The sequence below is a fragment of the Colletes gigas genome, unplaced genomic scaffold, assembly GCF_013123115.1.
Source record: "Colletes gigas isolate AHSC1104 unplaced genomic scaffold, ASM1312311v1 Colletes_gigas_Sc00018, whole genome shotgun sequence".
In the NCBI taxonomy this organism is placed as follows: Eukaryota; Metazoa; Arthropoda; class Insecta; order Hymenoptera; family Colletidae; genus Colletes; species Colletes gigas.
Genome location: NW_025106647.1, coordinates 3,479,754 through 3,504,390, shown reverse-complemented (window position 1 = coordinate 3,504,390; position 24,637 = coordinate 3,479,754). Strand labels below are relative to the sequence as shown.

Genomic DNA, 24,637 nt, shown 5'->3' with positions numbered 1-24,637 from the left:
AACATATTCGTGACACTTTTCTGATTAAAATGACACCAAATACGATATACAATTTAGGTCCTATTTACTAACGCAATAAGAAATCAAAGGCATGCATCGCTCAAGTGACTCCACGTCGGCTGTATCGAAACACAGGCGATGTTTACGCGAGCCTATACAGAATCAGTATTTCATTCTGCGACCTCTACCAAGAGAGGTAGAAGTCAGAATTAGAACACCGATTTCGTATAGGCTCGCATAAACATCGCCTGTGTTTCGTTACAGCCGACCCGAAGCGAAGGAAGCGATAGCAAATTCGGCGATGCTCGGCCGCTCAGTCCCTCTTTGTCATATGCTCGCTGTTCTTTTCTATACTCGCCGCCTCCAGTAGGCGTCAACAAAGTATCAAGAATCGTTTCTCGTCCACGATATAGCCGAGCGTTGAGCCCCGAGAGCGTCGCTTCTATAGAGACAATACTGTATTGTTACCCAAACAGTATTGTATGAAGATAGAAAGATCGATTCTTGGAGGAATTCAGTTATATCGAGTCAAAGATTTTAATCAACTTTCATAACATCTGCAACCAAACAAAAATTATTTATAAAGATTTAGTCATCGAAGTGATACATATTTATTTATGAAGACGCGTTAAATCTTTGGAAACAATTTGTCCATTGTATTCGTGGATGCTTGTTTCTATTATTTTCTGTTCGTATAAAATATCGTCCCTAATCCAGAGGCAAAGAAAGTCTCGACGCAAAACCGTGTTTGGAATGGATCAGCGATCCTTCATGGGATTTCCGATCCGGTGTTATGACACACGCGAAATCAATGGCCCACTTATTTCGCGACGAAAATATTGTACGATGCATATGATGTTATCACTGAAATGTAGATTTATGAATGGATTGAATTTGTCGAGAGACTATGGTGATGACTTCATTCTCAAACCGACCATTTAATATCGAATTGCATATTAAAATATATACAAATAAAAAGCTAAGTAGTTAATTATACATTCGGTGCGTTTAAAAAAATAGCAGTAAACAACCTGGTGCATGGACCATATCTAATTTTAATAATAGTCAAATGTTTCTATTAATAATGATGTTAATATTAATTTGTATATACAAATATTACAATAATAGATTTAATTTTTGAAAAGCAAAATATGAAACATTTTTAATTACATTTTATAAACTTTTTCATCATACGTACAAAATTGATGAAACGATGAAAATATACAGGGTGTCCGGTCGCCCTTGGGAAAAATTTCAATGGGGAATTCCAGAGGCCAAAATAAGACGAAAATCAAGAATACCAATTTCTTGATGGAAGCTTCGTTAAAAAGTTATTAACGTTTAAAGTTCCACCTCTATTGAATTTTTTTCTCGAAAATGCGCAGGATTTCGGGGGTATGTCTATGAACCAAAAATGATTGTAATTGACCTCTGCAACCGAAAATAATTTTTCCAGAATGATTTGAAATTTTTTTTTTATCGCAAAATTTCACACGTTTTTGAATTTTTTTCTAGAAAGTGGGTGAGATTTCGGGGGTATGTCTATACACCAAAAATGATTATAATTGACCCCCGCCATCGAAAATAATTTTTCCAGAACAATTTGAAATTTTTTTTCCGTCGAAAAAGTTCACACCTTCTCGAATTTTTTTCTCGAAAGTGCGTATGATTTCGAGGGTATGTGTAATGACCAAAAATGATTGTAATTGACCCCCGCAACCTAAAATAATTTTTCCAGAACGATTTGAATTTTTTGAATTTAATTGTTAATAATTTTTTAACGAAGCCTCCATCAACAAATTGGTATTCTTGATTTTCGTCTTATTTTGCCCTCTAGAATCCCCCATTACAATTTTTCCAAGGGGTGACCGAACACCCTGTATATACACTGATAAGACGAATGATTGTATGAAGAATATACAAAAATGAAAAATAAATTGTTATTTGTAGGTGGTAATAATATAAATCACTTGTAATATAAAATATGCCAAATAATAACAATAATCTATATTACCGTTCAAAAACACACAATTTATATTTATAAACAAAGTGGCAATATATGAAACAGTATTAATGTCACAGTAGCGTAAGTAGGAACACGTGTGTTTTTTTAATAACGATAATAACAATAGCATTTGAAATTTCGTCCAGATAGAGTTATGTTCTGGAATAACGTACATCTGGAACACTGTTACGATGATTGATCGAACGAACCTATTTCTATGGTCTCAAATAACCATGAATTATTGAAATCGTTTCGTCTTTGTATCGGAATATACTCTGTTTTCCTGAAGAACCGTACAGTTCAATGCAATTATTAATCAAACGACGAGTTTAATGACTTTTATTGCTGGCAAAGTAATTCAATCTGTTAACTTGATACTCGAGCACAATTTGTATAAATGCAAATTTGGCCATTTCCAACTTCGGCCTGGTTCGAAATGGTTACGAGAGAGCCACGAACTGTATTAAATAAAACCAAAGACCGAAAACCATAAAAGCTACAAGTATCTTCCAACGTTTTGATTGCAAAACCAAAATAAATCTTCCAACAGGTTATCAACTTCTTACGAGATACGAACTATGTAAAGAAACGTTATTCGAAACGACTAATTAAATTAATTATGCGAAATACAGATATTACTATTCAAGCTTGTTTCTCTCTCTGAAAAGAAAAGAACTTTGCAGTATCACACAGAAATGTATACACGAGAAGTTAGTAATATCGAGGATTGTAATTCATTTTGAGATATACAGGGTGTTCCGCTACTCCTGGGAAAAATTTTAATGGGGGATTCTAGAGGCCAAAATAAGACGAAAATCAAGAATTCCAATTTGTTGATGGAGGCTTCGTTAAAAAGTTATTAACAATAAAATTCAAAAATTTCAAATCGTTTTGGAAAAATTATTGTCTGTTGCAGAGGTCAATTACAATCAGTTTCGATCATTAGACATATCCTCAAAATCCTATCCACTTTCGAGAAAAAAATTCGAGAAGGTATGAAATTTTTCGACAAAATTAAAAAATTTCAAATTGTTTTGGAAAAATTATTTTCGGTTGCGGGGGTCAATTACAATAATTTTTGGTTAATAGACATACCCCCGAAATTCTGCGCATTTTCGAGAAAAAAATTCAGTACGAGCGGAACTTTAAACATTAATAACTTTTTAGCAAGACCTCCATCAACAAATTGGTATTCTTGATTTTCATCTTATTTTGGCCTCTAGAATCCCCCATTAAAATTTTAACCAGGTGTGGCCAAACACCCTGTAGTTATGAATCTGATTAATAACAGGAATGTAAGAAAGTCGAAGCTGTGTATTTGAAAACAGTAAACACTTCCTTCGCCGAAGAAATAAATCACAGAATATCTAGTAACTATTAATATTCATTCCTGTATATTATTCCTCACCCACATCTACTAACTCTGGAACCATATTGGTTATATCAAATAGAATAGACTAACCAAAAAAAAAAAGAACAAAGAAATGACTCATAACATAAGCAATACAGATTTATTATGCAAGCAGTAACATAAATGCGCACGAACTTATGCACTGACCTGATGTTAATTTTCTAGCATAACAGTAATTACCATTCAGGTTGATGTGAAAAATGTTATTACCTTTAAGGTATACTGTTTTCTAAATTGTTTCAGATAAAACCATATTTCTATGTAGAATATATTATTTATCTTTAATTAGAAAATTTATTAAAACGGATTTAAACAGGCTTGACAGTTCTAGTGTTAATATCATCTTAATTTTTTACTAATTCGTATAACTAACAATCCTTACTGTGGAACCTTACGAACCTTAATGTTCCGATGTGGCATGTGTCGTTAAAAAGTTGCCGACCTCTGCTCTAGATACCCAGACCCAAAGCAATTAATCAATCTAATTGTTTCACGTATTTCTATAAATAAATTTATTTGTTCTACCGACTGAAACTTAATATTCGATAACTAATACAAATTACCAGTGATGGGTTTGTGGATAAACGTATGATGAATGTTCAATGTTATAATGAACGTAAACGTGTCTCGATTTACTCTGCAAATAGTTTTTTATGGATAACGAAAAATGCAAAAAGTTTGATCCAGCGACGGCAGAAATATTTTATACGAATATAAGCCTCTGCTTGGTTTTTAAATATAAAGTGACTCTACGTTTGCGAATAAAAGGCAGGACAGTTTTGATTTCAGCATTTTGTACATTGAACGGCGTGAGTCACCGTTCTGTTAGAAGTATAGTTGGACTTGGAAAACCGGTCCTGCATTCTTTAATTGCAAACGAAGTGTCGCGCGTTTCTATCTGTAAAACTTGAGAATACATCGTGCATAGGGTACGCGACTGCTATAAACGTTTTTTTTTCACAGTCTTTTAACAATTTTCACCCTATGAACGGATAACGACAACTTAAACATCAAATAATTTTATAAATACACTCTTAGTTTCTGTTATTTACATTATGACAGATTCTAAACAACGCTTATTTAATTCGTCAATATCTAATAATATTTTTACAAAGATAAAAATAATTGTTACATAACAAATTGTATGAAAAAGCTATCAGTAATGGAAGTACCAGTTAGAATTCGAAAACTATAAGAATTTTTTAAGTGTTGTGTTTGTGCGATGTCTAGAGAGATGTTTACGCCTAGATCATTCTAGTAATAGACACCCCACAGAATGATTAAGAAATGAATTTAGTGAGAAAGATATCTAAATAGTTGTTGAACCATATGTACACTGCCGTTCATAAGTATGTGGACACCTAACGCGTTCACGAAATTTGTGATATATAATGTATATTTCGATTATTAAATAATGTTTGTTGCTAAATTCTATTAGGTATATGTATGTATGTAATGTATTCTAGCAGTACTAATTTAACAATTTAGTTATGCAATTTTCTTAAATAAATAAAAGTATATCCGGTGGGTGGAAAGCTGCGTTATATTCGTTACGCGTGTACGGTTTGTAAGGCTATTTTCTCGCAGTTTATCGGAAATATAATTCGAAACGAAAGAATGTTAGATAAGAGCACAGCGATCACTCTGGTGATCTGCCTAGATCAGTTCAGTTTAAATACTTGGAAGAGCACGATGGGCACAAAAAGAAGCGAAATAAGCGTAGAAATGCGTTCAAAAATAGTTACTTTATCGAAAGAAGGGTATTCTATAAGGAATATTGCCGAAAAAGTAGGAGTTTCGAAGTCTTGTGTGAGCTACAGCATCAAAAGGTTCGGTGTTGCAGGAGTTTGTTCCTCTGTAAAAAGACCTGGAAGACTCAGAAAAACAACTGTGGCAGATGATCGCCATATTATAACTATAAGTAAAAGAAATAGGAGAGACACAGCCCCTGAAATAACTGCAGAAATTACTAATTATAGGGACTGCACAATTTCAGTTTCGACAGTAAAAAGGCGTCTTAAGGAGGGCGGTCTTAGAGGTTGTGTTGCAGTGAAAAAACCGTTGTTAAAAAAACAAAATAAGAAAAAGAGGCTTCAGTGGGCTAAATGCCATAAAAATTGGGCACTGGAAGACTGGGACAAGGTGTTATGGTCTGATGAATCAAAGTTCGAAGTGTTTGGCTCCAAGCGACGTGTTTTTGTGCGCCGAAAAGTTTCTGAAAAACTAAATGACAATTGTGTAGTGCCCACAATTAAGCATGGGGGTCGTTCTGTGATGGTATGAGGATGTTTTGGGAACAATATGACTGGAGATTTAGTAAAGATAAACGGAATTTTAAGAAAAGAAGGGTATTTGAACATTCTGAGAGAACATGCAATTCCATTTGGACATCGCATAATTGGTCACAATTTTACATTTATGCACGACAATGACCCGAAGCACACTTCTACAATATGTAGAAATTATTTACTGCAATTGCAAGAGAATTTTGAAGTGAAAATGATGGTATGGCCACCCCAATCGCCCGATTTGAATCCCATAGAAAAACTATGGGATCACATAGATAGACAAGTTCGAAAACGATGTCCTAAGTCGGAGAAACATTTGTGGGAAATCTTACATTCTGAGTGGAACCTCATTGATATAGAAATAATGAAAAAGTTAGTAGCCAGGATGCCACGACTGGTAAACGCGGTCATAAAAGCACGCGGTGGATACGTAGACGAAAAGGAAATTATTTTTTATAGTTATCGGTGAGATATTTAATAAATTATTACTCAAATATCTTCTCTAATACTGTACGAGCTAGAATACATGCAAAGTAATCAAATTTACCAAAGATATCATAATTTTTTTCAGGTAGATATAAGAACTAAGGTAGTGTCCACAATACTTATGAGCGGTAGTGTACATATGGTTCAACAACTATTTAGATATCTTTCTCACTAAATTCATTTCTTAATCATTCTGTGGGGTGTCTATTACTAGAATGATCTAGGCGTAAACATCTCTCTAGACATCGCACAAACACAACACTTAAAAAATTCGTATAGTTTTCGAATTCTAACTGGTACTTCCATTACTGATAGCTTTTTCATACAATTTGTTATGTAACAATTATTTTTATCTTTGTAAAAATATTATTAGATATTGACGTAGATATATACAGGGTGTACGGCCACCCTTGGGAAAAATTTTAATGGAAAATTCTAGGGGCCAAAATAAGACGAAAATCAAGAATACCAATTTGTTGATTGAAGGTTCGTTAAAAAGTTATTAACGTTTAAAGTCCCGCCTGTAGAACGACAATCTGCGAACAGCTGCGTACGCACGACAGTACGCGTAATAACTTTTTAACGAAGCCTCAATCAACAAATTTGTATTCTTGAATTTCGTCTTATTTTGGCCTCTAGAATCTACCATTAAAATTTTTCCTATTTTAATATTTTACATATGAACGAAAAAAAACATGAAAAATCAATTTCTTACTTTAATTTGCTGTTAGAGAATGGTATTGAGCAAAGCATGGTACAATCCATAACAGAACTTCGCAAGTTGAACACCAATATTGCGATTCATTTCGAATATTATTTTTAAACGAATGTGCACACCTTCCTGTAAGATTAGCTTTTGAAGTTGAAGGCACAGAATCCGGGAAATGACTAATAAAAGACAACGATACATTTACGAAAAATAATTCATACTATATGCGATTTTTTTTATATTAATTACTTATAAACTTTTATTTGTTCCTTTTATTTCGACGGGCCTCAAAATATTTCAAACATCTTCAAGTATACGAATATATTTTAATTTTCACTAAAGTTGCTATTTAAACTGCAAATTGTCACTATTTATTACTCATGACGAATATACTCGTCGTAACACAAAATTGTACACTTTTTCCATGACGGGTATACCCGTCAGAAACAGTTAACTGGTTAAATAAAGTCTCGAGATAAAAGTGAAAATAATGGATTTCTGTTCCCCCAATTTAGTATAATATATAATCCGCCATCTTGACAAATTGTTTGGTCCGCGAGGCCTGTAAAGATGGTTACGTCGTCGAATTGTCGAAGAAACGTGACCGCGGTGAGCAAATCCACGGAGAAGAAGGAGAAGACGAATCAGGGGAATGATATTTAATACGCGGACTGGCTAGATGAGATGCTAATGGTAAACACGTAACGTGGATGTAACTTGGGAAGGGAGGAACGGCGTTGCCATGAGGACGGAACACGACACCGCGGCGCTCTGTTGCCATGATGACGTAACTTTACGTCTTTGCGTCACACCGGTCGGGGGTAACGAGGGTGTAGGTGGAAAGAGGAGGGAGTGGTTTAGGCGTACCGAACACCAGCGGCGCGCTTCTAGGGCAGGGATGCGTTACGTAATGAACATCAAGATCCCCGCGTATCGATCCTTCATTTTGCCCGCGACGGAGAAAGAATCGCGTGAGTTTTGCGTGTGTCGCGAACTCGTCGCACAGTAGGGTATTTGGACGATCTGGCTGGCCGAAATTATTTCTGGTTATTTCATCGATTTACAAATACGTCTACCTACTAAATAACGATCTCCTGCAACCACTTGCGCTGAAATTGATTCACCGATAAGCGTGACCAAGACCCATCCACGGTAATTCGAAACGAGCTGTAATTTGAAATCACGAGACGCACGGTATAGTTTCGCGCCAAAAGATAATTTTAAGATGATTATAAATTTGTTTAATGTCATTTTGTATAGAACGATTAACTTTAAACTTTTGTAAGATTTGTTTAATTGGAATAAAAACGATTGTTAGGAGTGATTGTAAGTCAATTGTATAATATCTATTCTTCGACCACGATCCACTTCCACTTTATTGCATAGGCATCGTTCTTCAGGTTCAAGAGCGCCCTCGATCAAGTGAAATTCTAAGAAATTCTAACTCGACTGTAATTCACGGATTGGCGAGCACGAATTTGTTTCTTTCGCGAGAAAATTGCTTGTAAATCGTCGCTGGTAACGAAAGCAAGGCAGTTTCGCAGGGCGTCGTCGTAAAACCGCAAAGGGCACGTCGTGGGTGGTGAAACATGTAGCTGGAAAATAGAGTTGCTCTCCGGCGATAGTTGACAAATAACGATAGCCCTCGAGTCACGGTTTTTATTAACATCGTGGACAGTTAACGTTAACGGGTCGAACCAAACAGAAAAATAAAATCTAAACATGTTTTAACCCCCGGTGCAATATCTTCTCAGTCTGATTAATGAAATAAAACTCATCGCTCTCAACTTCGTCATCTTAATAGTGACGTTTATCTTAATGGTAAATAATTTTGAAAAATATGTTAATTTTTATATATTCAACTGCATGTGAAATGGAGAAAATTGATTACTGAATTCCACCTCTATCGAATATTGAAGGAGTTGAGAGTTAATTTGCTAGAGTCTACTAGCATCAACAATTCAAACGAGACATGTTTGAAGGAAAGTTTGACGAAGCATATCGACGCGAGGCATATACAGGGTATCCCGTAACTAGTGTAAGAACCGGAAATGGGGGGTAGCTGAGACAATTTTGAACAACAATTTCCTTTGCAAAAATGTCGGATGGGGCTTCGTTTTTGAATTATTAACGAAAAACACTGACCAATCAAGGCGCGCGTTTACCGTGCGCTCAGGGCCGTCCGAACTCGGAGAGCCCACGCGTCGGGTAGATAGCAAGATGTGCATTGAAGATACGTCGAGGAACGAATACAAATAATTAAAAATACTACCACTGCAACTTTTACCTAATTCGTTAATTACTACGTAATTAGTGCGTAATTTACTAAATCGAATTTATTAATTATTTGTATTCGCTGTTTCCGAGGAAAAAGGAATAAAATCTCGGGATTTGTAGGAAATTAACCCTTCGCACCCGAGTGACGCTTCTCGCCAGAGTGTTTTAAAATTAAAATAAGAATTATATTCAGAAAATTAAATTTGTTATTGAAAACTGCACTGAAAAAGCAGACTGGATTTCTGCGTGCCGAAATATTCCTCAAATACAAAGGGTTAATAGAGAAATAATTGAAACTCGATTTATCTGCTGCGCTGACAATTCGACCTTGCCGCAATCGATAGCGGTGTACTGTCCGGGTCCTATTGTCAGCGCAGCAGGTAAATCGAATTTCAATTATTCCTTTTTCCTCGGAAACAGCGAATACAAATAATTAATAAATTCAATTTAGTAATTTACGTACTAATTACGTAGTAATTGACGAATTAAGTAACAGTTGCAGTGGTAGTATTTTTAATTATTTGTATTCGATCCTCGACGTATCTTCAATGCACATCTTGCTACCTACCCGACGCGTGGGCTCTCCAAGTTCGGACGGCCTTGAGTGCGCGGTAGGCACGCGCCATGATTGGTCAGTGATTTTCGTTAATAATTCAAAAACGAAGCCCCATCCGACATTTTTGCAAAGGAAATTGTTGTTCAGAATCGTCTCAGCTACCCCCCATTTCCGGTTCTCACACTAGTTACGGGACATCCTGTATAATTCAACGAACAAATAAAATATGAATAAATGTTACGAATGATCTAATTTGGGGACTAAAAATTAACTTATTAGAGTCTACTAGAATTAACAATTTAAACGAGGCATGTTTGAAGGAAAGTTTAACGAAGCATATCGACACGAGGCATATATTATTCAACGAACAAATAAAATATGAATAAATGTTACGAATGATTTGATTTGGGGACCGAAAATTAATTCACTAGAGCCTACTATTATTAACAATTCAAACGAGACATGTTTGAAGGAAAGTTTGACGAAGTATATCAACGCAAGGCGGCAAGTATTATACAATTCGGTTGTCAAGCAGTCGATGAACGTCGTCTTTATGCATCGGGTATCAACGGTAGGACGAAATAATTAGCTCGCATGAAGATCTCAAACGCAAGGCCGATCGGAAGTACGCGAGCCAGGAGCAAACGAAGGGATCGAGCCAGGATATTCACGTGGGGAGCACTTAACTCGACTGCCGCGGTTAATTGTTAGACGACTTAACGAGGCGTCGGGACACGAGCACGCACTCGTCTGTATCAATATTTGTGTAGGTGGAAGCATCCACCGCGAGAGCTGATCGCTCCTAAAGGCGGCATTATTTGCGGTCGTAAAGTCAATCGACACGTTTGTACGCGCGACGTCGACGTGAACGTAGACGTCAACCTGGCAGAAGTGTGCAACGAGCGATCGAAATTGTGACCTATCGAGCCTTTTTTTATATTTTCGATCGAACGCAAATTTTGAAGAAATTATAATTATTTATAATTAATATAAAATATGTTTCGAAAAGTGACTATCTTTGTTGAGATTAAAATTAACTGTATTTTTTTTAAATAGTCTATAAATAAAACATGGAAACACTCTTGACAATTTGTATGCTGTGTCTTTGAGATGAACAAATGGCACATTGCACAATTTTATTTTTAATAAAATTTCTCTCTATCTAATGCGCTCCTGATGCAATTCTGAAAAACCATCAGGATAATTTGAGAAAGGTATAAAGTATTTAATTACTGTTTTCGCTTGAAGGCGGGTAAGTATGTAGGTACTTTAATCTCGAACTGAAGCTCAAGAGAAAAATAAATGAAATAGAGAGAGCGATGAGCAAAATAGACACACAATTATCTTTCATTGATATGCCAATCCCTTGCCGAGATACAAAATAATTTAAACTTATTATCGACAATGGACGAATTGAAAAAGAATAATAATAAAAATATAATTTAAAAGAAATAAAAGAAAATTAAAAAAAAAATAAAAGTCCAAAAATGTTTGATGAAAATATTCGTTACTATCGTCGAAACGCAAGGTTCGTTCGTTTGGTTGAACTACGCACAACTCGGTACTGTCCTTTGCCTTCGAGTATGCAAATGTCTTCCCGTCGGTGACAACGGTCCAAACAGTACGGATTTTTGGAACACACGCAGGTTCAAGGATACACGCGATCGGGCGACTTCCGTTTGGTACACGAGGATCCAAGGTTCGACCGTTTCCCGTGGCATGCATTGCTCTTTAAATCCCGTTACAAAGAAGACATTATGGCCAGCGCGCGCAAGAATGTAGAAATACTTTCTCTCGTGGGTCCACTTTGGACCAATGAAAGAAACGAGCCCGGTTTTACGAGCCCCATCTCGAGTCAACATTCGACGCAACTTTAAAAAATTGTTCGAACACTTCCGGTGCGCAGGGTCTTCCGAGAGGAAGCAACATTACTGTGCTCGTTCAAAACTTGTACCATCGTACTGAACGCAACACAATTGAAGACTCAATTTTGGACAATTTTTTAGTCGTGGCGTATAATATATGTTTAAAAAAATCTGCATCGTTTGGGGGCCAGTTTGAGCTATTATTAGTTACTAATTTACAAAAATACAAATAAAAACTTAATCACCCAATAACCACTAGTTATATCGCGAGGAAATAGGTACTTTTCAATTAGTGTAATTTTATAAACAGTTTTTTAATGTACTCGGAACTTAATTCCAGAATTTACTCACGGTTTACTAAATTTGTTAAATCGCAAAAATTTTACAGTTTAAAAAATCTGTTATCCAGCAGGTAATTTTCAAGGAACATTTGCGATTTTTCTTTTTTGGTGGGCAATCTGTCGTATTTCCGGTAGAATGGCTACATAATCCGATAATTGGCAAATTTTTAGCCGCGTCCGTATATCGAACATAACGCGATGGTATATTTTTCGCTCAGAGTCACCTGCACAATCTCCTGACACAGTAATGAGACATTTCCTCCTTCAACATCCTGTAGACACTTCGTTAACGAAGTAATGAAATTGAATTAACACGAAAACACTCGGCAGGAAGACAGTTACGCAAGAGGTCGCGAAGGATGTATTGAAGTCTAATGAGGGGTATTGAAGTCTGATGAAGACCGTGTCACCAGTGATCACCAGTTCGGAACACGTGTTTGTTTCATAACGGTATGTATTGCAAACCTGTCTAAACGCCCTGACGGAAGGAAACCCTAAAACGGGACAACGTTAATAACATCACCGTTTGCGAAGAGTTTCGGACCAAAAGGAATTGCAGCTCTTAATCACCTCTCATATTCCTTTGATCCGGTTCCTGGAGTCTTCTTCCTTCTCCCAAAACTGAAACTGAAATTAAAAAGGACAATCTTTTTATTCTGGACCGAACAATTTTTTAAATGTGGGGATTAACCTCTTCAGGGACGATTTTTTATTTTATTTTTGAGGGGTCTCTTTATTATTGACAGTAACTATAATTATAAAAAACAAAAGAACTAAACGTCCACATATGTGGCCAAGGGCGTGAAGAGGTTTTTATTAAACATACAATTTTTCGAAATTAAGATGGGAGAAAAGAAATTGTAAAGGATTAGAAACTATAACGTTTTGCATTTAACTTTTTTTAAATATTTCTTGTAGTTTCAAAGATGTTAAATGTATATAAAATCAGAATTTTGTTGCAAGGGTGAAAACGCTCCTAGAACCGTTTTAGAGCCAAAATGAAAAATAGCAATGCGATTAGGTGTTCACGTGTACTTGATTTGTGCAAAATTTCAGATTTTTTGGAGGATTAAAAACATTCATACCAGAAATTGAATTTTAATTTGAATTAATTCAAAGCTACTAAAAGCTGCAAGAAGTCCACCATTTTGCATTTCAGGTGTTTGTGGCCTCGCACTTCAGGCGGTAATATATGACCTATCGACAAGAAAGGGTTATGGGAGGGACTAGTGGGTTCGTTGAGTTATGCGAGTTGCTTCAACCATGGTTGAAAAAAATTCGAGGAACATTGGTTTAAACGACCCTTTTCAAGTGTCTGAAATGTGTTCTGCGTCGTGTGTCGAGCACGTGGGAACGTAGCTTAATACCGATCTTTGAGTTGTTACTTTGCAATGAAATATCGAACAAACCATAAAAGTTAACCGCTGAACAACCGCGCCAGAAAAACAAGTAAAACCATGTTTAGTGACTAAAGCGATAGAGAAAATGAAACGGGGAATTTAAATTTAAATTTAAATTTAAATTTAAGAATATCTGTCCATCACAAAAAGACAGTATTCATCAACAGGTGATAAATGTCATAAGACAATTTGCAAGAAGATTCATGTCCAATAAATAAATTAAAACTGAATAGGATACAATATTATTTTCAAGCTTCAAAATATATTTTTGTCAAAAGAATCAAAACAAAAATTATCATCAATTTTTTTATGGGAATTAACATAAATATATTATCTGTGGAAAATAAAAATAGTCAAAACGAGGAAAGAAAACTGAATCAAATGAGAAAGAAACATCAATGAGAAAAAAGTAATTTAACAATGAAATATACAATTTAAAAACGTAAAAATGTACAATTCTATATGATATAATGAACAATTAAAAGTACAATTTGCATCCATTATTAATAGTAACTTATTACATTACTACATAGAAATTTATCAAAAATTTGTTCCATGTGTAGAAGGGAATATTGTTGGTTAGAAATGTAGGCACGAGATAGTCGACAAATGGTGCAAGCCGGTCAATGAAGGGGACACGATATTGAATATAATTTTCACTATACTTTTCCTATAAATGTTCAAATACCACTTCAGAACTAATTTAGAAAACTAAAGACTTGAATGAGTGTAAAAAGATGGATCTATTCGTGTATTCAACAAAAACAATTATAATTAACCTTCGCAACCAAAAATAATTTTTCCAGAATTCGAAATTTTTTAATTTCATCAAAAAATTTCTGCACCGACACACTATCGATTTTTCTTTAAAATTCGTTTTTGATTTTTAATAAACACAATCATGGGTAATGTTGTAATACAATTTATTAATAAAAAATAAAATTTTTACGCTTTATTCAACCATTTGGTATTGACGTCACTGTTGAATGCATGCGGCTGTGACTTCTTTGTTTACGCGAAATACAATACGTAACATTTACCGAAGAATAGTCGGGGTAATAATGCCGGAATACCCGTGTGCCGAATAATGGAAACTCTACTGCAGTAAACTTTTTGAAGCATACCAATCGACTAGATTTTATTTAACAAATTTTCAACTTAAATAAATGTAAATAGCAACTATGGTTTGTAATGATCTTAATAAAAATCAAATAAAAAAATTTATTTTATATTACATAATATACAGGGTGTTCGGCCACCCCCGGGGAAAAATTTTAATGAGGGATTCTAGAGGCCAAAACAAGACGAAAATCAAGAATACCAATTTGTTGATGAAGGCTTCGTTAAAAAGTTATTAACAATTAAATTCAAAAATTTCAAATCGTTCTGGAAAAATTATTTTGGGTTGCAGAGGTCAATTACAATCAGTTTTGATCATTAGACATATCCTCAAAATCCTATCCACTTTCGAGAAAAAAATTCGATAAGGTATGAAATTTTTCGACAAAATTAAAAAATTTCAAATCGCTCTGAAAAAATTATTTTCGGTTGCGGGGGTCAATTACAATAATTTTTGGTGAACAGACGTACCCCCGAAATCCTGTGCATTTTCGAGAAAAAAATTCAGTACGTGCGGAATTTTAAACGTTAATAACTTTTTAACAAAGCCTCCATCAACAAATTGGTATTCTTGAATTTCGTCTTATTTTGGCCTCTAGAATTCGCCATTAAAATGTTTCCCACGGGTGATTTAACAAAAAGTAGTAGTAATAATTTATTAATTATAAGTAATCAATGTTCTTGTGCGTTCAATAATGGTAGCGTGTACTTGACAGGATAGGAATAGATATTAAGTTACGCGTAATTCGCGACGATCAAACTGCAAGTAATGGTACCCCAATAAGTGTTGACTCATTCATCGGCGTTGGATTCTCACGCAAGGGGTAAATTGAAACTGAAAACGCAAACAAAAGAGAATGAAAGAAATAAGATGCATGAAAGATAGTTGAGGCCGCTAATGAGCAGAACTACGGTGGAAGCGGTAAGTGGCACTCGCTTGGTACTCGCACGCTGATCGTGTTCGCAACAGTTACGGAATAATTAGGAACGCACGTTGCACCGAGCTGCTCGCACGTGCAAAAGTTTCTCTGATCTTCTATAATTACCGCGTAAGCGCGACTCCTGGATCGATAGTTCGACGTTCGAGTGGGTGTTCGAACTTTCCCCCCTCGAGGTTGCTCGCTTAAATCCGAATAGGATAATTACATATAGAAATAAATACCACTAAAAAGAAAATCACGAAACAATTCGAAAAAGGACAGTCTAGACAATAATATCCCTCTAAGTGCATTGATTGTCAGACTAAAATCTTAAAACTTTGGTTTCAGGCAATTGTAAACTACGTAACTTAAAATTTGTCATCTCAACTGTAGAATTAATTATTTTAGTTCCATAGAGAAACCATAGAGTCACCTATATAGGGTGTTCGGCCACCCCTAGGAAAAATTTTAATGGGAGATTCTAGAGACCAAAATAAGACGAAAACCAAGAATACCAATTTATTGATTAAGGCTTCGTTAAAAAGTTATTAACGTTCTCACTCAGCATGGGAAACCCTACTTAGTAACGTATCGACATTGAATTTTAAACGTTAATAACTTTTTAACGAAGACTCAATCAACAAATTGTTATTCTTGATTTTCGTTTCATTTTGGCCTCTAGAATCTCCCGTTAAAATTTTTCCCAGGAGTGGCCGAACTGTATATGGATCACGTGGCAGTGAAAGTGTTGAATCGAAAAAATAGACGATACCCGTTGCAGCAGAACGATTTCGTCTCAGAAATCGTGCGTAAAGCGTACGTTGAATGAAAATCGACCACAAGGAATACGCAGTTGACGAGTAGCAGAGCACGGGGGATCGATACCGGAGAAACTCGCGCGGTTGAAGAGGGGCGGCTTCCCTCCTCCGTGCCGTGAAGAGCGTGGGGTTCCTAGGGAGCAAGAAGGCCGCGTGCTATGGCAAGAAAAAGAGGATAAAACGGTCCGCGACGAAGAAAAGAAACGGGGGAGTAAGGGGAAAGAAGCCGACCAAGGAACACCAGGAGGCTGTGTCGAAGAAGAGGAAGGGGGCGCCCCGCCAGTTCCCCGAACGTCGACCGCTTCTGACGACGTTAAAATTAAAATCCGGTCGGCTGTGTTCAGCCGTGGACCGAAGCGATTTCACGGAGCCGGCATATAGTTGGCCAGAAGATCCCCGTGTATTCCGAAAAGGGTCCATCTTGGTAGCCGAGGTAACCGAAGCGGCCTGGGGAACCGCTCTAGAATTTTTCGAGTGCCGGGGTTCGCTACTTCCGTTGCCCCACGCTATTATTTCTGTCCTATTTTTTGTCCTATCGTTTAACACGTTGGCTGCCATGTCAGTGGAATTCGAACAACGCGTACTGTCCGCGGGGAACTCGATCGCTCGCCTATGCGAGGTTGGCCATACCAATTCGCGGAAATACATAAATTATCGTCCTGGCTAGATTTCGAATAGTTCTGTAATTTATCTTCGATCGACACTTTCGTTCCGACACGCGCTATTCTAATAAAATTTTGAAGTTGGTCAATGACTGATTGATCATTGGTATATTCTGAGCATTGAATATGCAGGGTGTTCGACCACCTTTGGGAAAAATTTTAATGGGAGATTTTGGAGGTAAAAATAAGACGAATATCAAGAATCTGTTGATTAAGGCTTCGTTAAAAAATTATAGAAACATTTCTGGCCACAAATTATTGTAATTGACCCCTGCAACCGAAAATAATTTTTCCAGAACGATTTGAAATTTTTTAATTTTGTCGAAAAATTTTATATATTCTCTAAATTTTTTTCTCGAAAGTGGGTAGGATTTCGAGGATATGTCTAATGACCAAAACTGATTGTAATTGACTCCTGCAACCGAAAATAATTTTTCCAAAACGATTTGAAATTTTTTAATTTTGTCGAAACATTTCATACCTCCTCGAATTTTTTTCTCGAAAGTAGGTAGGAATTCGAGGATATGTCTAATGACCAAAACTGATTGTAATTGACTCCTGCAACCGAAAATAATTTTTCCAAAACGATTTGAAATTTTTTAATTTTGTCGAAACATTTCATACCTCCTCGAATTTTTTTCTCGAAAGTGGGTAGGAATTCGGGGATATGTCTAATGACCAAAACTGATTATAATTGACCCCCGCAATCGAAAATAATTTTTCCAGAACGAAGCCTGTATATACTCGAATTTTGGATGTCTCTAAATTAATATTTCAGATGAGCTTATTTCACTAGATCCTTTTGAAAATTCATTTACCTGTCATTTGGATTATTCACGATAATGGAATACCTCGAAGTTTTTTAATTTAAATTTAGATATTGGCTTTCATACAATATTTGCAACACATTTCTTATGCAACAGCTTATTACAAAGTACTCCGAATATTATAAATATGGAGAGAAATGAAAAATTATTAAAATGTGTTACAGAATAAAGAAAGATTGAAAAAGTTAGATTTATAAAAGAACGAATCATATTTTTTTTGTTAAGGAATTCATATTCGCGCGCTTCAATAAGCACACAACCGAGTGGCCTCATGGTCGGCGTGAGTCGCGTCGTTTTTTGTTCGTTACCTTTTTGTTCGTTACTCTGTTGTTCATGTGAAACTATGTGATATCTAATAAATAATTAAAGTGGTTGTGTTCAACATTTAAATATATAGTTATTTAATCAGTTTAGAATATTCCTTATATTTTCTACAGACCGTTCACCGATTAGTTAGGACCATATTCCTTATATTTTCTACATTTTTAACCTTTTACTCCAATTAAGAGTGTGTACTAATTTTCTTGTAAAACGTTCGATTATTTCGTTCTTTCAACTTCTATTTCGTGACTCTTGAACCGGAACGATATCGTGAAAAGGTGACGACCACACGTGGGAAATTGCTAAACAGTCACCGAAGAAAAGGTATTCTCAATAGTATTTTATATTCTCAGGTATTGAAAATAATGAATATTTTGCTCACAAAGTACTGATTTTTCGTTGAAATGTGCACAAGACTCATGTTAGTTTAAAAAACAAAATTGATCGAATTAAAATTTCCTTTCATTTCCAACAATTGTCTGACGTGAGTCTGGACTCGATATTTCTGTAATTCATGTTATCAATTATTTCTATCCTATTTTTGTCGAGTAACGACGGACTCTTGCCTAGACACTTATTTCTAGAAATTTAAGAAAGAACACATTAAACACACTATTGTTATTTTACTATATACGGATAGCGCCTATTTTTCTCGAGAAACGACGGACTCTTGTCTGGATACTTACTTCTAGAAATTCAAAAAAGAACAAATTAAACGCACTATTTTTATTTTACTATATACGAATAACGTCTATATATTATTAAGGCTAAATATTATTTCGTTCTAATATCTAATTCAAATTGATATTAATAAAACCGCGTTGTAAAATCAACTTTTCTAAATACAAATTTCTTTTTTTATATCGATACTATTAAAATGAAAAGGAATTAATTTCCAACGCATAAAAGAGAAGCGATATTACTCGATGCACGATCCAATTAATTTTTACCAATTGATCTCTTATCGCCAGTGATTATACGTTGATTTCCTTTTTACGAATATACGAATTAACACGACGAGCAGAACCTAATGACCCTCTCGTGCACCCAAGACTATCCAGCAACGATGTATCAACGACGAATCGCGTATTTAATTGGAACTGCGCAACAATGACTAATAATGGCTTCTTATTACGTCTCTATCGCTTAATAAAGCAATGTGGTACTCGCATTAATGAGCCTCTCCGAGACAACGCCGAGAGTTATGCAAATTTCCTCGTTGTTTCACTTCGTTATTCTATCTGATTACATAGTGAAATGTAAATCTGCTGATACAAAAAGAAATGCGAACGGTTCACTGTTCGACGAATTATTCATCGAACGAATCAAAACAATTGTCCGTAGTTTTACTTGTTTGACTGTTATCGAATACAACGGACAGGAAGTGTGCTTCTATCGTTCGAAATTCTACCCCCGACCGTTTTACATGTTTTCATGTTTTGAGGCACCGTGAATCCAAAAATGCAATACACAAGGTTATTTTTTTTTTTTTTTTTTTCAAAATTCTGCATGTATGGATATGTGTACATCGAATTCTGTTTTGCTTTGTATCGCAAAGATTGTTCATTATAAAAATATAATGAATACTACGTACAGGGCATCAATGCCATTTAATTTTTGAAGAGAAAATATTGATTATAAAATTCTGTGTGTGTGTAGTTATAATATTCAAAAAATAGTAGTGTTTTCTGATTATAAATAAAAATACGTAGTCAACATTAAACTGAAGTCGGAGAATTGAACAAAACGCGATTTAAGCGAATTAAGTAATACATTGACATATAGAGACAATATAGGGATTGATTACTCTTACGTAAGATCCTCTTTCCTATGTAAGAAAATACTTGCCAGTACTTTATGTTACTGATCGGAACACATGAGAAACGATACTTTATTGTGAATTCCCAAAAGGTTTAAACATTTTGTTTACGAATTATTTTGGTATTGCAATATAATATTTACTACAGATTAAATAATAGTATTCTACATTAAAAGCATTTAACAGTAAATTATTGCATTTACTGAAATAGTAATAAATCATCCTTTACATTTGATAAAATTGAACTGCTCAATTTAAACTAACTAAAATTTTTGTTTCTCGTGTTATACAGGGTGTTCGGCCACCCCTGGGAAAAGTTTTAATGGGAGATTCTAGAGGCCAAAATAAGACGAAAATCAAGAATACCAATTTGTTGATGAAAGCTTCGTTAAGAAGTTATCAACGTTTAAAGTTCAGTCCGTACTGAATTTTTTTCTCGAAAATGCGCAGGATTTCGCGGGTATGTCTATTCACCAAAAATGATTGTAATTAACCCCCCTAGCTAAAAATAATTTTTTTAGATGGATTTAAAATTTTTTTTTCACCTAAATATTTCTGCACCTACTCAAATTTTTTTCTCGAAAGTGAGTAGAATATCGAGGGTATGGTTATTCACCAAAAATTTTTGTAATTGACCACTGCAACTGAAAATAATTTTTCCGTAAATGATTTGAAATTTTTTAATTTCGTCGAAAAATTTAGGCATCCCTGTCGTCGATTTTTCTTCAAAATTCGTTTGTGATTTTTAATCATTTTGGTTGGCACTGTACAGAAAAGTTGTTTAATACTTTATTGTAGATATCCACGAACTCTACTCCCCCCCCCCCCCAAAAAAAAAAATTTCAATGAAATATATTCACTATTGTAGGATTTATGGCTGTTTGAAAATTGGATCATTTTTGTGGGGTTTTTATCATTTTGCGAGGTTAAGGAACAACTTCTAGAATATTGTTAGAATTTCTACATATTCTTCGCCAAAATACGCGTTGTTTGCTTTTTGAAACATTCAAATCGTCCAATCCGTTCAAAAGTTACGACGTTTTAACGATATGCAAGAAATTTCGGGGCCATTTCTCAGGCCTCAGATTATATTTTCGGTAAGGAATTTTTTTTTTCGAAAATGCGTAGGATTTCAGGGGTACGTTTATTCACCAAAAATGATTGTAATTAACACCCCTAGCTAAAAATAATTTTTTTAGGATTTAAAATTTTTTTTTCACCGAAATATTTCTGTACCTACTCGAATTTTTTTCTCGAAAGTGCGTAGAATATCGGGTGTATGGTTATTCACCAAAAATTTTTATAATTGACCCCTGCAACTGAAAATAATTTTTCCGTAAATGATTTGAAATTTTTGAATATAATTTTTGAATAACTTTTTAAGGAAGCCTCAATCAACAAATTGATATTCTTGATTTTCGTCTTATTTTGGTCTCTAGAATCTCCCATTAAAATTTCGGCCAGGGGTGGCCGAACACTCTGTATAAATGCATAAACTTTCAATAATTTTGTCTGCAGAATTTGGTACGGTTTACTGAAACGAAAGACATTTATTCAGCGTGTGAGGAAATACTTACAAGTGGTAGTATAATTATTGCAACCTTAACCACGAGTTCTGTCATCAACGAGGATCGTGTTTCCCACTATGGTGAATCTTGGTGAAGGGGAAAGGTTTGAACGCAGAATATAGGCTCGCGTAGTAGACGTCGCGTCTTGCATTCAAACGAAAACGTTGGAACATTCTTCCATTGCAAAGATTACGCTTATAGCGTAAATCTAACGCACGGAACACATTTGTTTATTGTACGTAACACTAAATTTTCCAAACCAATCAAAATGTCTGCTTTAGAATTTCCTTTAGGAAATACTGAAGTTTATTATAATATATTATAATCGCGCGACGAGAATAGCCTCACGGCGCGCCATATTTAATACTAGCTTTACGGAACGCGTCAATTCGACGGGTTTCAGATTCAAAACTCAACGTTACAGAACTCAAATATTATTCGTTAGTAATTTATGGTGAACTTAATTTCGACAAATAATTTTCCTATATGAAATTTATTTATTATAATTTATTTAATGTGAAACATATTTGTTACACGTTTGAAATATTGAAAAACTTGAATAAAAATTTTCTTCAATTTAGAAGCAATACAAAAATTTACTTTAATCGATGTGACACGTTTAATAACATTATTTAATGTAAAACATATTCCTTACACGTTTTAATATTGAAAAACTTGAATCAAATTTTTTTCTTCAATTCAGAAGCAATACAAAACTTTTCTTTAATCGATGGCACCGTCTGTCGGTCTTCTTGTGTAATGAAAACAAACCATCAGTTTTAATAAGAACGCATTACGTTCCAATCTGTTATCGAATCACGTATATTAAGCTGGCGTAGCCATTTGAAAAGGCCAAAGCAAAATTAATACGATATTTTTTTGCTATTTATTTGCTAATTATTTGCCAAAGAATTAATTTTTTTGCTCCAGCCGTTTTTGAGAAACAATGGCTACGCTACCGTAATATTAAGCTGGCGTAGCCACTTATTGTATCTCTGTACGTAAGACAGATATCAATACCATTCTTGCGGCATATTTTGTTGCTAATTTATTGCTCTTAATCCACTGAATATTAATTTTTTTGCCCCAGCCGTTTTCGAAAAACGAGCTAGCTGCTGTAGCTCAATATTAACCTAACGTAGCCACATGTTGTATCACAGTAGGTAACAAAGCTATCGATACCATTCTTGCGGCATATTTTTTTGCTAATTATTTGCTATCAATCCCTCGAATATTAATTTTTTTGCCGCAGTCTTTTTCGAGGTCGTTTCTCGAAAAATACTGCAGCAAAAAAATTAATATTCGGGGGATTGATAGCTGTGTTCGGTACAAAGTTGCGACACGTGGCTATGCTAGATTAACGCTGGTCCAGCGCGATCGTCGTTTCTCGAAAAAGACTGCGGCAAAAAAATTAATATTCGGGGGATTGATAGCAAATAATTAGCAAAAAAATATGCCGCAAGAATGGTATCGATAGCTTTGTTACCTACTGTGATACAACATGTGGCTACGTTAGGTTAATATTGAGCTACAGCAGCTAGCTCGTTTTTCGAAAACGGCTGGGGCAAAAAAATTAATATTCAGTGGATTAAGAGCAATAAATTAGCAACAAAATATGCCGCAAGAATGGTATTGATATCTGTCTTACGTACAGAGATACAATAAGTGGCTACGCCACACAGTGGTCTAGAAGTCACTTCTAGCGCGAATTAATTAAAAAAACCAACTAACGTAAATCTGTTAAAATTTATACTTGTACGATAGTTTGATATGTATACTACATTAATAAAAGCAAAATTAATAAATCACATCACAGTATTATTGTTGGCAACACTGTCAACATTCCAGTAACCACGTTTTGTGTTTCTGCGCTGGTCAATTGTTCTAAATTATAACCTTAAAATATCGAATTCTTTCTTGAAGTGTGCAAAAATTGTGTTAGTATCTTGTTATATATGATATCAGTATGGCTGTAACTGGAAATGGTAGGTTTACGTTTCCTTCACACACTTTATGATATATTTTGTGAACTGATACCTTTTTAAGAAAAATTATTAGAATGTCGTGTTTTAGAAAATTTGCACGCATTTGCACGCGTTGAGAAGTATTTAATTTGAAAGCTTACTTCATCTTCATTAACGGCAAAAAAAATCTTGACCCCCCGCAACCCCCTTATCATTTTATTTTAATATTTCAGTAAACGTATCTACGATCACCCGCTTAGAGTTGTTCGAAGAATGGTTCAAATTGAAGAATTTGAAACGAAAGGATTGCGTTAGTAGATTACTAAAGGCTATTTTTACCGAAAGGAATGTGAGCGGACACAATATTGACGGAATTTTAGAGAACTTTATCAAAAATATTGAGAAACGTTGGAAAATAGGCAATAATTGTAAAGATAAATTTCTGACCAAACATAAGGACTTGGTTAGAATCGACCATCGTATTCCCCTTTAATGAGATTCACATTCACGAACTTGAAACCGCAAGAGTTGGAAGGCCATCAAAAAATTTTAATGAATGCAGCATTAGATCAAAACAGAAGAAAGTGCAAACTCTAACATCTACCGCTACTTTGGAAGAGCTCTCTTTTGCCACTCAGTCTATTTTAAGGAAAAGTGGTAAGCGTGTTGCAGCGCAAGTTATTAACACTATTCCTACCGACACTTCACGTATACCTATTCCTACCGCGGCCGGTCAAATGACCGGTTTTTCACAACTTATATTTTTCAATATTGAATGCAAACCAATAGCCAGCTTACCAGTATAAAAATATATTTTCTTTTATTCAAGAGTACATAATCTACATTTTATTCTTTTTCGTCGCATTTTTTACAAATGTGCTTCTCAACTGTACATTTTCCGCATACGTACTTTTTACATTTTAGACAGATTTTGTTCGTCTTATTATCTTTACAATACCTTATCTGACATGTTTTCCGTTCGCGGGAACCTGTACTTGTACTTGCGATGGGTATTGGTTGATTTTCTTTGCCGAGCTCTTGTTGGTATTCGATGGCAAGTTCTTGTGCCAATTGGAATAGAAATTCCTGTCTTGTAATTTCTTCTCCCGTAGTTTCTTTATATAACACCCATGCATTTATCCCGGCTAAATCCAAGATATTAAAAAATACTTGCAAAGGCCATCTCCGAGATTTAGATTTTACCGAATAATTTCTGGCCATTTGGTCGGTCACATCTACGCCAAATTTGGTGCTATTATACAATTGAATTGTCTCCGGTTT

At 35.1% G+C, this 24,637-nt stretch overlaps 1 protein-coding gene across 1 annotated transcript in view; it reads right to left on the bottom strand.

Moving 5' to 3' along the window:
* Positions 1-24,637, bottom strand: part of LOC122400453 (nuclear receptor coactivator 2-like) — a 286,464-nt gene that overhangs the window by 146,282 nt on the left and 115,545 nt on the right. Inside the window, exon 3 of the mRNA XM_043401934.1 lies at positions 12,509-12,565. Coding sequence (XP_043257869.1) covers positions 12,509-12,565 — 57 coding nt within the window. The remainder of the gene's footprint in view (positions 1-12,508; positions 12,566-24,637) is intronic.